General features: G+C 47.3%; 1 protein-coding gene across 3 annotated transcripts in view; it reads left to right on the forward strand.

Moving 5' to 3' along the window:
- Nucleotides 1–14,951, forward strand: part of tln2b (talin 2b) — a 67,816-nt gene that overhangs the window by 37,333 nt on the left and 15,532 nt on the right. For 2 of the 3 annotated variants that reach the window (XM_084017700.1, XM_084017701.1), the window contains exons 2-26: nucleotides 512–695; nucleotides 1,001–1,114; nucleotides 1,496–1,604; nucleotides 2,230–2,438; nucleotides 2,669–2,767; nucleotides 3,255–3,422; nucleotides 3,678–3,972; nucleotides 5,101–5,267; nucleotides 6,336–6,464; nucleotides 7,642–7,755; nucleotides 7,835–7,948; nucleotides 8,029–8,163; nucleotides 8,370–8,498; nucleotides 8,589–8,691; nucleotides 9,557–9,765; nucleotides 10,173–10,292; nucleotides 10,423–10,620; nucleotides 11,051–11,190; nucleotides 11,702–11,795; nucleotides 12,099–12,188; nucleotides 12,305–12,427; nucleotides 12,972–13,115; nucleotides 13,285–13,470; nucleotides 13,597–13,737; nucleotides 14,467–14,648. In XM_084017700.1, the coding sequence (XP_083873826.1) occupies nucleotides 512–695; nucleotides 1,001–1,114; nucleotides 1,496–1,604; nucleotides 2,230–2,438; nucleotides 2,669–2,767; nucleotides 3,255–3,422; nucleotides 3,678–3,972; nucleotides 5,101–5,267; nucleotides 6,336–6,464; nucleotides 7,642–7,755; nucleotides 7,835–7,948; nucleotides 8,029–8,163; nucleotides 8,370–8,498; nucleotides 8,589–8,691; nucleotides 9,557–9,765; nucleotides 10,173–10,292; nucleotides 10,423–10,620; nucleotides 11,051–11,190; nucleotides 11,702–11,795; nucleotides 12,099–12,188; nucleotides 12,305–12,427; nucleotides 12,972–13,115; nucleotides 13,285–13,470; nucleotides 13,597–13,737; nucleotides 14,467–14,648 (3,696 nt within the window). The remainder of the gene's footprint in view (nucleotides 1–511; nucleotides 696–1,000; nucleotides 1,115–1,495; nucleotides 1,605–2,229; nucleotides 2,439–2,668; nucleotides 2,768–3,254; nucleotides 3,423–3,677; nucleotides 3,973–5,100; nucleotides 5,268–6,335; nucleotides 6,465–7,641; nucleotides 7,756–7,834; nucleotides 7,949–8,028; nucleotides 8,164–8,369; nucleotides 8,499–8,588; nucleotides 8,692–9,556; nucleotides 9,766–10,172; nucleotides 10,293–10,422; nucleotides 10,621–11,050; nucleotides 11,191–11,701; nucleotides 11,796–12,098; nucleotides 12,189–12,304; nucleotides 12,428–12,971; nucleotides 13,116–13,284; nucleotides 13,471–13,596; nucleotides 13,738–14,466; nucleotides 14,649–14,951) is intronic. The other variant, XM_084017702.1, reaches the window with a different exon arrangement.

A 14,951-nucleotide genomic window follows, 5' to 3' on the forward strand; every position in this document is an offset into this window, starting at 1 on the left:
AACGGGGGCATAATATCCCTGCTGCTCGTGGGCCAATTGACTCATGTTGTGGTTCTCAGCACAAAATCATAATTGCTGCCTCTCAAAACAAGCCGTAATTAACCAATGGAGTCGGGAGCATCTGTTGAGCTGGGCAGGGAAACAGACGTTTTCTTTTTTCCCATACATTATCCTTTCTGGCAGTGCCCACTCATCGTGGAAACAGTTGTTGGTGTGATAATTGTTTAAATGATCATTTCTTGCCATTTTTATGTCATCTAAATTGGAAACAGTTGCTTTGGGCCAATTATTTGAATTTGAAGAATTATATCCACTCAAAAGTAACAACTCTGGAACGCCTTGGCTTCTTACGGACGTATAGATGATGCAGCGTTTCACCCTGATCTTTTTTATTTAGATCCTGAGCTCCTTAGCTTTGAATGCATCCTGTGCATGCATGTTGAATATACACACAGAAACAGCACCATGATTGTTTATGTAATCCAACCCTCCTTATCTCTTTCTCTATAAGGTCCACAATTTTGCAGCAGCAGTTCAACCGGGTGGGCCGCGTGGAGCACGGCTCAGTAGCACTCCCGGGTATCATTCGGTCGGGGTCCATCGGCGGCCCGGACACCTTCAATGTGGGTACGATGCCCTCGGCCCAGCAGCAAATCACCACGGGGCAGATGCACAGAGGACACATGCCCCCACTGGTGAGTAAGGGTGTCTTGGACAAATGTCCTACCCTCTATTTGGTCACCATGTTACGGTGAGATATGCGTAATTGCAATACAATACCAAACTAATTTTATCAGAACACATTATGTTAATATGACCCGTGGTGTTAGAAATATTGCTTGTGGTCCCTGCCGTCCACAATGACCCACTATGACCAACATGAGGAGGGCTGTGAGCGAGATAAGGAATGAGATTGAGATTGCAACTCACAAACACGCTGCAAAACATGTTGTGTTTTAAGATTTTGCTTTTGTCTCTTGTGTTCGTTTGCCGTTGCCAGAGTCTGGCCCAGCAGGTCCTGATGGGGACCATCAACAGCAGTATGCAGGCTGTGCAGCAGGCCCAGGCTGACCTGGGATATGTAGATAATCTGCCTCCACTGGGCCATGATCTGGTAAGCATCCTTCCCACTTACTACACAGCTTGATAGATATTTTAGAAGAGATGCAGCGTGGATGTAAAGTACCACTCCTTCCCCACATCCCATCATCGCACCCGCTTTTCTTAACACGCGTGCTTTCTGATATCGCAGCCGGCAGATTAGATTGGAGTTTTCCATCGCATCAAAGTCCATCGTACTTATTCAATATAATTAGGATATCAGACAGACTGTAAATATGGAGGCTGCATTTAATGCTCGAGTGTTTCCAAAGCTGTAGGTGTTGCACGGCCCTTTAATCCTGCACAAGAAGGTTTACTTGAGCTGAAAATCACCCACTGTGATGAAAGCCAATAGCTGTTCTTTTTTTTTTTTTTTCCCTCCTCCACCGAAAAGGCATCCAGGGTTTGGGTTCAGAACAAAGTGGACGAATCCAAACATGAAATCCACTCTCAGGTTGATGCCATCACCGCTGGAACAGCATCTGTGGTCAATCTCACTGCAGGTGAGTGCTCAGGACAATACCAAACAGCTATTCATCTATTTCTGCGTCCGAATTGTGTTTACGAAGTCTGTGCTGAGCAATATTTTAGAAAATATAGTGTGTCTTTACATTATGGCGTGAATGCTGTTACTGTAACAATTAAAAATGTTGATGTCAGCCTTCACTGACGGTCATCTTGGAAATAAAAGGGCATTTCCACATTTTTTCCATGATGGTATTTCTGTTGATAAACAAATCTGGATCGGTTGTCCTGGAGCTTAACTTACTGGAAGCGTCTCGTTCCGCGCCCCTCGTTGCCTGGCACAGTGCCAGTCAAGTTCCCGCCAGTCTTTTGTCAGGTTTTAATCTCACCTCGCCATCTGTTTGGTTGCACTTACCCTCCCTCCACCAGCTAATAAAAATTGTTTTCTTCTTCACGGCCACTTGCTTCATCAACGCGCTCACCTCTGCGGAACCGTCTCAAATTGGCTCTAATTATGACACCGACGTTGATGGGTGTGTTACAGCATATGACACGCGAGCTGCCCCTCGGATTAGCTGGATCGATGTGGCGGCAAGCACAGCAGATTAAGATGCACGGCCGGGGGTGTTGTAGTTTGTAACCGTGGCGATCCGTCCTACACAGGTGAGCCCACGGAAACCGACTACACGGCAGTGGGCTGCGCCATCACCACCATCTCCTCGAACCTCACGGAAATGTCGAAGGGCGTCAAGCTGCTGGCGGCGTTGATGGAGGATGAGGTGGGCAGTGGACATAAGCTCATGGGCGCTGCCAGGATGCTGGCGGGAGCCGTGTCGGATCTGCTCAGATCCGTTGAGCCCGCAGCCGCTGAGGTGAGACGCCCCGGCGATTATTGCACCGACTTTGGACTTCATCCTCCGCTGTAATCCTGGTAGCCACCAAAGCCACATGCAGTATTGAACCGCATGTTCTTGATTCCTATCAGTGTCCCAGTGGGATGATTCGTTTGGATCCAGAAGTCTGTTTTAGATCATTTAATGTAGGCCTGTGTGAGAACGGGCCGGGCCGGAGTAATGAATGTGGTGATGTCACTCTCATGCAGCCCAGACAGACGGTGCTGACTGCAGCAGGAAGCATCGGACAGGCCAGCGGGGACCTGCTCCGTCACATGGGGGAGGGCGAGACCGATGAGAAGTTCCAGGTTGGACGCCGCCCACTCGCTGTTCCTATGACACTGCCGGCCAAACAGGAAGGCACAAACATTATTCTCAGCCCACTTTAAAAATAAAACGCACTCAAGTGATCGCCTCAGGCTTTATTATTAGACTCGATGTTGGATTTTATAACAGAGTGTCCGAATGAGAGTTTTTAATAGTAAATCGACAACACAGTGTCTCAGACATCCATTAACTCGTTATGTGTAGTCTTCTAGATCTGCCTCATTTATGCTTTCACACTGAAATTCATTTACCTGCCACATACAGGCCACTTGTGACCCAATTGCTTTACTTAACAGAGGTATAAATTATTATTCCCTATCTGCCTGTCTTGGTGTTTCTACTGCTATTAGATGTCTTCACGCTGTTTCCACTGGACCAACCGATTTTAAAACGCTCTCCCGGTCCCTTCACTCACATGTGCGCAGCTGTGCCGTGTTTCAGTGAAGGACGTTGATTAATATGTTGCAGGACACCCTGATGAATCTGGCCAAGGCAGTGGCCAATGCAGCTGCTATGTTGGTCCTGAAGGCCAAGAACGTGGCCCAGGTGGCCGAGGACACCATATTGCAGAACCGGGTGATCGCAGCTGCCACTCAGTGTGCCCTGTCCACCTCGCAGCTGGTCGCCTGCACCAAGGTACTGATCCTCAACTTGTTCATCTCAGTAGCCAAGTAGGTAAAGGACATACCAACGGGCAGGAAATCTACTAAGTCGGATGTGTGACACTGGCCATTGCAGCTGTGTCATATCTTGAACAAAACAAGTGTTTTTTTGTCTGTAAAGGCCTGATTTATTGTACTGGATTAAAAAAAGAATGACATTGAAGCCTAATACGACAGTAGTCTTGAACTGTTCTTCTGGGTTCCTGCTAACGACTCCTGTGTGGTGCAGGTGGTGAGCCCGACCATCAGCTCCCCGGTGTGTCAGGAGCAGCTTGTGGAGGCCGGGAAGCTGGTGGACCGCTCCGTGGAAACCTGCGTCAAGGCTTGCCGCTCGGCCAGCGACGACGGCGAGCTGCTGAAGCAGGTCGGGGCAGCAGCCGGCGTGGTGAGCCAGGCCCTCAGCGACCTGCTGCAGCACGTCCGCCACTACGCCAGCTGCGGAGAGCCCATCGGACGCTACGACCAGGCCACGGACACCATCATGAACGTGACGGAAAACATTTTCACTTCGATGGGTGACGCTGGTGAGGACGGACCATATGTTGTGTGTTTTGAGTGCGTGAGACATCCTATGTGTCCATGTTAAGTGATCTAAGGATCCTGTGAAACGTTGTCCAAACTCAGACTGTTTGTTATGGTTCGAGACATGAGGCTGAAGAAATTCCAAACCCAGCCAATTCTCATGGGGTTGTAGAAAACATGTCATCCAAAACCACTACAGAACTCTCAATCTGGTCTCAATCAGCATCAGGGAGGCTTTGAAACTTAAAAGGAAACACATGACCGAGGCATTTTGGGAAGGACAAATGTTTGAGAAAGGAAGGGAAAAAAAATAGAAGCAAAAGATCAGCATTCAGTGATGAGAGTCCGTTCTACACGTGGTGTATTGATTCCCACAGCCGTCGGTTGTAGGTTGTAAAGCACCTAGTTGTCTTCTCTCTCTGGGTGAGTTATATCAAGCTGGAGGTAGGTGTTGGGAAAACACAGCTTTTTATAGCAGCGATGTGGGGAGATGTTACATATATCCCAAGAATGAGACTTTGGTTTGTGAGAGAGAGGGTGTGTGTGTGTGTGTGTGTGTGTGTGTGTGTGTGTGTGTGTGTGTGTGTGTGTGTGTGTGTGTGTGTGTGTGTGTGTGTGTGTGTGTGTGTGTACACACATATTGATATATATTGATATAGATATATAAGATATAGATATCTAGAAAACAACTATTGTGATTTAGCAAGATAGTGCACAGACATGGTGATGATGATGCACAAGGGTTGAGTGATATGATAATAATATACCATAAGATATTATACATTTGTATTGAAATTGTTGTCCTTTAATATATATAGTTGTATTGCGCTTCATGTGCAGGATTTTTGCATCAATACGATGTCGTATATTTATGTTTTATTCACCAAATTAATTTAAAAAAAATTATAATTTTCACTTGTTATTTTATCTCTACAGTCTCAACTGAATATCTAGAAAATATAACGAATGGCTGAAAGGTTAACATCACTTTCAAAAAGTTCCAGCAGTCAGAATGGATACAAATCTGCCACAAACAGCTTTGCAGCACAAAGCGGATCTCAGCTGTAATATGGGCTTCCAATGTGAAGGTTGTGTGACTTCATGTTCTTACTGTCTGTATGTGTCAACAGGTGAAATGGTGCGTCAGGCCAGGGTGTTGGCCCAGGCCACTTCTGACTTGGTCAACGCCATGAGGTCGGATGCGGAGGCAGAAGTTGATGTTGACAACTCCAAGAAACTGCTGGCTGCAGCCAAACTCCTGGCTGATGCCACAGCTCGGATGGTGGAGGCAGCTAAGGTAACAGCGTTTAACTGGTCTTGTAATTTACTTAAATAGCTCAACTTAATAGCATGTGCTGTCATTATGACATTACTTTTCCTGTAGTTTAATTTGTACATTATTCCAACATAATACAGAAGGTTTCTTTCTGAAATGGGTTCTTAAAGTTGTACTCCATACGATTTGAGATACGTTGCTTCTAGCGGCCTCTTTGGCGGTAGATGTAACTGCAGGCGAGCCTCTGGGACCTCATCTCCCAGAGTTCCTTTGGACCGAACAGTATTGACTGTATGGCGTCAATTGTGTTTGTTTTCCCTCGTTCACGGTCACTTTGCTTCTTCATTAGCTGCCCTTCTTCACTTCGATTAGTTATTTGTTTCTTTTTCTTCAGACTGGAAGTTGAATGGTCTTCTTTCTCTGCCTGTTAATCCCCCATTTTGAGTCGGCAGTAATGAATTTTAAGAGTGAATTTTAAGAAAAATGAGTTGGCACATGAGGCTCAATCAGTTTGATCCACGACTGATATTGTGTATATTATTATTTTTATTAGTTTTCTCTTTTTCTATCAGCCCTGTCATGGTGCTCTATACTAAATGCAGGCAAAAATCCACTGAATTGCTTTGATACAATACAAATTACTGCACTAGCGTAGCTACCAGCATCATTTCACATCAGAAGCAAAAGGGTGCAGCGTCAGTGGGTCTCCTTAATAAGCCGCTGGCACCGACGAGCAGGATGCTATCGGTGTGAAATACCCAGGCAATCCAAACGCTGACTGTGGCACATTAGATTAGATATTTTCTGATCTGTGATACATTAATCACCATATCACTGCCATTATCAAAGAGTAGGTGGGAATCTGGAACTGACGGTCTCCTTGGAAACTGCCTGAAAGCAGACAGAGCTCAACGTCTATTTGCATATGTTGCACAATGAGTGTTGCCGGAGTTTTAAACTTTCATTTCTGAATCGCTAACAGTGTGTGTGTGTGTGTGTGTGTGTGTGTGTGTGTGTGTGTGTGTGTCTGTGTGTGTGTGTGTGTGTGTGTGTGCATGTGTGTGTGTGTGTGTGTGTGTGTGCTCTCAGGGGGCGGCTGCTTACCCGGAGAATGAGGACCAGCAGCAGAGGCTGCGAGAGGCAGCCGAGGGACTACGCGTGGCCACTAACGCTGCTGCTCAGAACGCCATAAAGAAGAAACTGGTCAACAGGCTGGAGGTGAGTCACTGGAGTCGATGTGTCGTCTCATCGATGTGTCGTCTGGCTGTGATCAACACTCCTCCTTGTTTCTCGCAACCAGCAACGGTGTCACCTTAATGTCTGTTTCTACATTTCTCATCCCTATTTCGTCTGATCATATAAGACATGAATGGAGAGTTTAGACATTAGGCTAAAGGAAGCATGTGGCGTCTAATGAAATGCCCCAGCAGCCTTTTTTTTTTTTAACAAATACAGCCCATTTAGTATATTTGTCTGTGTTATTTCTCTTCTCCCGTAGCAGCGAGCTATAAATCCCATCAGTGCTGTAAACGAGCTATCTGAGTGTAAAGACCTGTGTTTAGCCCTCGGTATCAGTTTGCCCCTAATGACTACCCCCCCACCGCCCCCAGCTCCAGAGCTCCCAACGTTCAATTTCCTGAGCACATAAACTATGCATTACCCAGGGCTGCTATCACACATATATCTCGGTTCGCCCCGCTTGCATCAGATGGTCACAGTAATGGCGCTAATGGTCGCCTCCGTCAAGGAAATGTGCGAGGCCATTGAAGACTTAAGTGTCATTAATCTGCAAGTGTGCATGTAACAATCCAACCCCTTTAAGGAGCCATTCATCCTGGCTGTTTGTCTCCTGACACGCTGTCATCCAGCTGCTGTGCAGATGTGAACGTGCTTTTATTTAGAAGTAAATAAGGATGAAATATGTAGAGCGCGCTGCACCGTGGGTAGAAAATACTACTCCTACCTACCATGTCGATACTTCACGCAGCTCAGTCTGTTTGTTTGTTTTCTCTCAGTGTGATATCAGGTATTCTTGTATCATCCTTGCCTACTCATCCATAAGGAATGTCTTTTTCTCTCTGTTTTCAATCTTGTCATCACTTCAAAGCCAGTCTCGTTTCTATGAGTTAATGTGAGATAAGCAATATGTTTTTGTTGCTTTAGTTTTTGAAACATAGCAATGCTGATCATCCCATGTACTAAAAATAAAGCACTGCGATCCGACGCATTTCCCTCTTACAAAACGGTGGGTTTGTGGCACTCGTGTTTGATTCACACAACTATGTCCGAGTACAAGGTCTGATCGCTGCAGCACAATACTCGTGGATGTTACTCTCAGCCAGGCAGCACTATCTTACCTTAGCCTAAACGATTTCCATTTGTATTTCCTGCACAGATAGCTGCGAAACAGGCAGCGGCTGCTGCTACTCAGACCATCGCAGCTGCCCAAAACGCTGCCGCTTCCAACAAAAATACAGTTTCACACCAGCAGCTAGTGCACAGCTGCAAGGTACGCTCATATACTGCTTTTTTACCCGTCGTATTTAAACATGTGAAATAATGTACTAATCAAGAGTGTTTGAATGCAGGGGGTAGCGGATAGCATTCCACAGTTGGTGCAGGGGATGCGGAGCAGCCAGGCCCAACCCGAGGAGCTCGGCGCCCAGCTGACCCTCATCATGGCCAGTCAGACCTTCTTACAGGTTAGACCTTTCCCCCACGACACACTCAGCAACTATCACAGTCCAAAAAGTGTATGAATTGTTGTTTCTCTGTCGCTCAGCCTGGGAGTAAGATGGTGACGTCTGCCAAGTCAGCCGCTCCGACCGTGGCCGACCAGGCTGCTGCTATGCAACTGGGCCAGTGTGCCAAAAACTTGGCCACCTGCCTGGCCGAGCTCAGGACCGCCACCCTGAAGGTATCTATGAGTCACACTGTCAGAGATTGCAGGAGGGATCCCGCTGCTCTATTGTTTGTTGTAAGGCTGCACTTAGGTGAGCCCAGTTCTTTGATCTCATTTAGCGATACCCGCCTCAGTATATAGGCTGGCATCCTGTCTGCCCTGCATAATGGATGGGAAGCGTGCCAGTATCATTTACCGTATATGTGTGCGTGCTTTTAAAGGCCCACGAAGCCTGCGGCCCGCTGGAGATCGATTCGGCCCTCAAAACTGTCGTAACGTTGAAGAGTGAGCTTCAGGATGCGAAGATGTCCGTCATCGATGGCCAACTCAAACCTCTTCCTGGGGAGTCGGTCAGTACGCGCAGTAGCAACATCTGCAGTTCACATGCATACGAGGATGTGAATAAAATGGTGTATTTGTGCGATCCGTGTCTCCCACAGCTGGAGAAGTGTGCTCAGGATTTGGGGAGTACATCTAAGGCTGTGGGCTCCTCCATGGCCCAGTTGCTGACATGTGCTGCACAGGGAAATGAACATTATACAGGTGAGAGGGGGTTACTGTATGTACACGGAGAGCAGGTCTAGTAGTAGTTGCATTGCCAGAATAAATACAGTGGATTGCTGACTGTACGTTTTGATAAAAAAAAATAAAAAAAGATGTTCCTCCGCCAAGAAGTCGTGTGAGGATAAAGCATGCAAAGAAAACCATGACTCCTCTACACGTGCACCATCGCCTTAAACTGAACCCTTTGAATCCAGCGTGGCTCGGCTGTTTTTGCCCGTTAATTCTGGCCCAATCGAGGATCTCAGGGGAGGAGAGATGAAGACTGATAGAGGGGAAAAAAGGCCTTTCTAACAATGAACGCTCCCAGGCAACACTCCATGCTGTGACCCACGGTGCTGCTCCCTCCTCATTAATCTTATTTTCACTAGATTTAACATTCCATCAGCAAATGGCTCCACTTGGCTGGTTAATGCAATTTGATGCTCTTTTTTTTCTCTTTCTTTCTCTTCAGTGTATAATAAGTTACGGGCACCTCCCATGTGGAGCCATATTTATGATATTAACTCATTTATTTAAACAATGAGGACACTTCAGGATCACAGCTTGTTCTCGGCGTGGTACAGCTAGCCCCTGCCAGCTCATTTGCACAATGCAATTACAATGATAGGAAAGGCAGGAAATACTCGTACCTCTCAGTTGTTATTGCTGAAACGGCACTGCCGCAAATTTAAACTAATGAGATTGAAATTAATGTTTAGCAAAATGTCAGTTTCAATACCTACAGAGACACGGTTACTTACTTCACTGATGCTGTTATTAGAATGATTTGGTTTGCCTCGTGATATTCTCTCCAACCTTAACGATCCAAATGACTCGTTGTCGTCGTGGTCGTTTTTTTTCGCAGGTGTGGCTGCCAGGGAGACGGCGCAGGCTTTGAGGACGTTGGCTCAGGCAGCCAGAGGCGTGGCGGCCAGCACCAAGGAGCCTCAGGCGGCCGCTGCGATGCTGGACTCGGCCCAGTTTGTCATGGAGGGCTCGGCCATGCTGATCCACGAAGCCCACCAGGCCCTGGTTCATCCAGGCGATGCTGAGAGTCAGCAGAGACTGGCACAGGTAGCGTGTCTCCCAGTAATATGATAGTCTAGTAGCGATCACGTTGTCTCCCTCTCTCTCTCTCCTCCATTGATTTGTTTCTTTTTTCCACAACAATAATCCGCTCTTAGCTGTTTTCTCTCCGGCTGTCTCTCGCCTGCTATTCCTCTCTCCGGAGTGCCGGAGTCAAAACCGCTAATTTTTCTGCAGCCCTTCGGGTTCTAAACACATTGTTTGGCATATATCTGTGACAGCAGCATAAATTAGTGACAGGGATTACTGTGCACCACTGTGAGCCCCAATTTGCATGTGAGATGTATTCTTCCCCCCCCCCCTTATAGCTTTGCTCTGGGACTTTGCATTGTGCATCGCATTGTTAGAATGAATAATGGCGTCGTCCGTTGACGGAGCGCCGTGCTGCGTTTCAGGTGGCCAAAGCCGTGTCGCACTCCCTGAATAATTGCGTGAACTGCCTGCCGGGCCAGAAGGACGTTGACATGGCCCTCAGGAGCATCGGCGAGGCCAGCAAGAAGCTGCTGGTGGACATCGTGAGTCCCATATTCACAGACACAAACACATCTGTACTACCACCCCATAACTGAACAGGTTATTTCTAATATTGGCTTCGACTCCCACTGCTAGAGTATGCCCTAATTGATTGGTGCACTGTCTTTGAAGCTCCCTCCCTGCAGTAAGACATTCCAGGAGGCCCAGAGTGATCTGAACCACACAGCGGCGGAACTCAACCACTCTGCAGGCGAGGTCGTCCACTCCTCGCGCGGAACGAGCGGCCAGCTGGCTGCAGCCTCGGGGAAGTTCAGCCAGGACTTTGATGAGTTCCTGGATGCCGGCGTCGAGATGGCAGGACACACCCAAGTAGGTTTTAATGATCACACGAGCCCCTCCGCACTTAAATGAAACGGCCCAATGGTAATCTACCTTTTAAAGGACCAACACAAACGCAGAGATGCAACGCTCATTGTTTTATTGCCGAATCTATTTAAGTAATTTGTTAATCAGACTTTTTCATCAGATTCACAGTCGGATGTATTGACATCATGCGATGTTCTTGTTCTGGTGATTTTTGCTCATTAATTTGGAAAGATGGTCTGGGATTGGAGTTGATGTAGCATGACAGCCGAGCTTTAATCAGACTCGGCGGCCTGCTGAGAGAGGAAAGATGATATAGGTGGTGGTAGAGATTCTTTACAATGCCAGATCCCTTGACAGGTGCGACTCATAGACTACATGTAAAAAAAGTGTCTTAAAAATCACCTGCGCTTTCCTTTTTTCCTTGCCCGTGCAGAGCCAGGACGACCAGATCCAAGTCATTGGTAATCTGAAGAACATCTCCATGGCGTCCAGCAAGCTGCTGCTGGCTGCCAAGTCTCTGTCGGTGGATCCAGGTGCAGCCAATGCTAAGAATCTTCTGGCTGTGGCAGCAAGGTGCGATTAGATGCAGACATTCTCTTTTCTCAGTATTAAAAATGAACAACGTTGTCCTAAATATGAATCCCAGTCCAGATTTTAGCTTGTCAAGTTATGGAAAATTCCGATTTTTCAACCAAGTTGTCACAAAACCTCATCCCTGCCGCATCTGCATGCCACTCCCAAGCTGAGTCTGTTCAGCACTGCTGGAGGGAGTTCGTAGCGAGGAAGCCAACAGCTGGTCCCGCAGGGCTTTGGGCCTGTCTGACTCCTGTCTGTCTAATTAGGAAGATGGAAGCCTTGGCGAGGGCCTGTCTGTGCTCAGCAAGGCTGAACGCAAAACTCAAGACAATCTCAGCACTCCTGTGTGCCGCGTTAGCCCCGATCGCAGTGAGCGGGGGGCCAGCAAGCGCCATGCTCCAACAGGGGAGCTTAAAGCATCATGTGTGAGCAAAGCCAGGCTGTGCATGCAGGCGGAGGACACATATGAGAGCTAAAAGGCGTGTGTGTGTGTGTGTGTGTGTTCCAGGGCAGTGACAGAGAGTATTAACCAGCTGATCACGCTCTGCACTCAGCAAGCAGCAGGACAAAAGGAGTGTGACAACGCCTTGAGGGAGTTGGAGGTAACCACTCTCACATCCACTGTACAGCACACAGCCTCTGCTTCTCTTCAGGCCTGTTTTCTGTTGCCTCTACATGCCTGTATGCTTTTAATCAGGGGGAATCTATTATGAATGCTCCCGTAGAGACATTAATTGTAGATGGACATTAAATTCAGAGCTGCAGTGCATGTTTTCTTTCAGCTTGATTCTCATTATTTATGTTCTCATCAGCGTGGTTTACATGTATAGTGTTTCTCTGAATGAAGGGGCTGATAAAGATCCACAGTAGCATTCTGAGTGTCTATGATCTCTGTCTGTGTATAGGCTGTCAGAGGGCTCCTGGATAATCCCAACGAGCCTGTCAACGAACTCTCCTACTTCGACTGCATCGAGAGCGTCATGGAGAACTCAAAGGTGCAGGCTTTCAGAAGAATCGCAAGAAAGATGTACTTAAACTGTCAGAGGTATTTCACCTGGGAGGGCTGGATGTCTCACTCGTGCACGTTTTTCTCCATTTCCACCCGCCTCAGGTCCTCGGAGAGTCGATGGCCGGTATTTCACAGCACTGCAAGACGGGTGATGTGGTGGCCTTCGGGGAGAGTGTGGGCGTGGCTTCCAAAGCTCTGTGTGGGCTGACGGAGGCTGGAGGACAGGTGAGATCGCAGCATGGTACCAACGGCTCAGTCCCAGTTACTTCTGCTTTCATTTGAGCTCCTCTGCAGTCACTTTGCTCACCTAGTTCTCTTTAATATATGTCAAGAATTCATCATGTTGAGACTTTTTAAAGGTAGATACGATCCTCTGTACAATACATGAAAAGAAATTCAAACATCTTGACATGGTGGAATCCGTTCATTAATGATATTTAGACTTTTTACACTTGGCCGTGACAGTAAGTCAGGCTTCTTTTGAGGTTTTATAGTCTGTAAAATAACATTATCAACTCCATGCACCATTCAGTTGGCTTGTCTGGAAACAGGAACCATCTGGCAGATATTTTGTTCCATCTGCAGAAAACGTATGCACAATATATACAATATGAATCTGTGTTTGTATCTATTCATGTAACGTGGACAGCGTGTGGAGGGTGTTAGCTTGTCTGTGACAACAAGTGGGATCATGGAGGACAATGAAGACCCTGTCTAGTGAAAAACCGAAGCATTGATGCAACTCTGTGTTTGTTTTCCTGCCGTGTAGGCCTCTTATCTTGTAGGTGTGTCGGATCCCAACAGTCAGTCCGGCCACGAGGGGCTGGTGGATCCCATCCAGTTTGCAAAAGCCCACCAGGCTATACAGATGGCTTGTCAGAACTTAGTGGACCCAGCCAGTAGTCCCTCACAGGTAAGAAGGTCCACGTGGGGATGGAACCATTACAGGACCACACCCCGGCACCTGTGACTGTTAATAAACGGCTTGTTATGTTTCTTTCTGACCTGAATGTCATGAATCATTTCCTCTACACACCTCGCTGACATACATTTCATACGTTTGGTGCTTCTTTATTTGTCAGATCTTGTCCGCAGCAACAATTGTAGCAAAGCACACGTCGGCTCTTTGCAACGCCTGCCGCCTGGCTTCCTCCAAAACCTCCAACCCCGTGGCAAGGAGACAGTTTGTCCAGTCGGCCAAAGAGGTGGCCAACACCACAGCCAACCTTGTCAAAACCATCAAGGTCAACTCCCCAACCGATCAAAACGTTGAGTGTAAATTTGTTCCAGAATTTTCTTTCGTCACGTGAGAAGCCGTGAATGTGTGCGTATAAATCCACAAAACGTAGGACGAGAAACGGGACAAATATTCATACGGCATCGTCTCGTTTCAGGCCTCGGATGGGGATTTCTCCGACGACAACAGGAACAGATGCCGCGTTGCTACAACGCCGCTCCTCGAGGCCGTCGAGAACCTGTCGGCGTTTGCCAACAACCCGGAGTTTGCGAGCATCCCGGCGCAAATCAGCAACGAGGTCTTCATCCGTTTTTGATGCTTGTTTTACTGCCCCATTGAGAACGTTCTTTTTAATTTCCTCCTCTGTTCTCCATGCTTCAGCTGAATGAGAATGCATAGCACCCTTTCATCAGGTCCTCAGACTCTCAGAACCATCCAATTAGTCATCCCCCTCCACTCATCCTGCAGAGGGTCTTGAAGCCCTTCAGAGAGATTTCATGAATATGTTTGTGACTTCTTGCACTCGGTCCCGCTCAAACACACACTATTATATGAGCCAACACAAGAAAGGTTTGCACAGCGAACGTACGGGGAATTGGACTGAGGTCCAATTTTTCCCTTTTCTTTTAAACACCAAGAAAGATCCGAGGAGAAAGATGGATTTTTTATTTTTCAATCTGAAGCAGTTCTCGCACAGTCCTCTGAAAGTGTTATGGCTGTAATCTGTTGGAGGGCAGTGTTTAACGGCACTCTTTCTTAGCACAGCTGCTCTAATCTTCAGCTTGTTAATCTAATTGTCGAGGGAGGCTTTGGCTCGGATCATAAAGACTGAAGGTGTTTCGCCCCGCATCTGTGTAAAGCCGCCTTTCTAATCTCATCCCCTCCCTTTGATTGCACCTTTTGATCTCTTTAAGGAAGTCAAAGGAATATTAACAACTCTCGTCACACCAATGTGGCTAGCTCTTCGCCGTTGAGCTGCTAGCCGGGCTGTTGTTTCACGCACACTGATCTTTTTTCGTTTGCACAGGGCTCAGCAGCTCAGGAGCCCATCGTGCGCTCAGCCCGCTCCATGCTCGATAGCTCCACTTACCTTTTGGAAACCGCCCGCTCGCTGGTCCTCAACCCAAAAGATCCACCCATGTGGTCCATACTGGCCGGCCACTCCAGGACCGTCTCCGATTCCATCAAGAGTCTCATCACCTCCATCAGGTCGGTCTGAAAGGCCTACATTGTTACTATTTTGTCATTATTTTCTATCTCTTGAGATCCACGCTGCCTTATTATAGATGAGTAAATACTATACAGCAGTGGTGAGATGATAATGAGCCCCAGTGGATCTGCAACACATTTTATCAACGGCTGTTCCCCATCCACTTCTATCTCCATCACCCTCCTCCAATCAGAATCAAACACTGTTCTCACAGCAGCTAGGGTCCAAAAAAGACTGCATTTGGTCACAACCTGTCTTATAGAATTAGATATGAAGATCGATCCCCATCGGCTAATATTAAG

This window comes from Eutrigla gurnardus, assembly GCF_963514095.1.
Source record: "Eutrigla gurnardus genome assembly, chromosome: 9".
Classification (NCBI taxonomy): domain Eukaryota; kingdom Metazoa; phylum Chordata; class Actinopteri; order Perciformes; family Triglidae; genus Eutrigla; species Eutrigla gurnardus.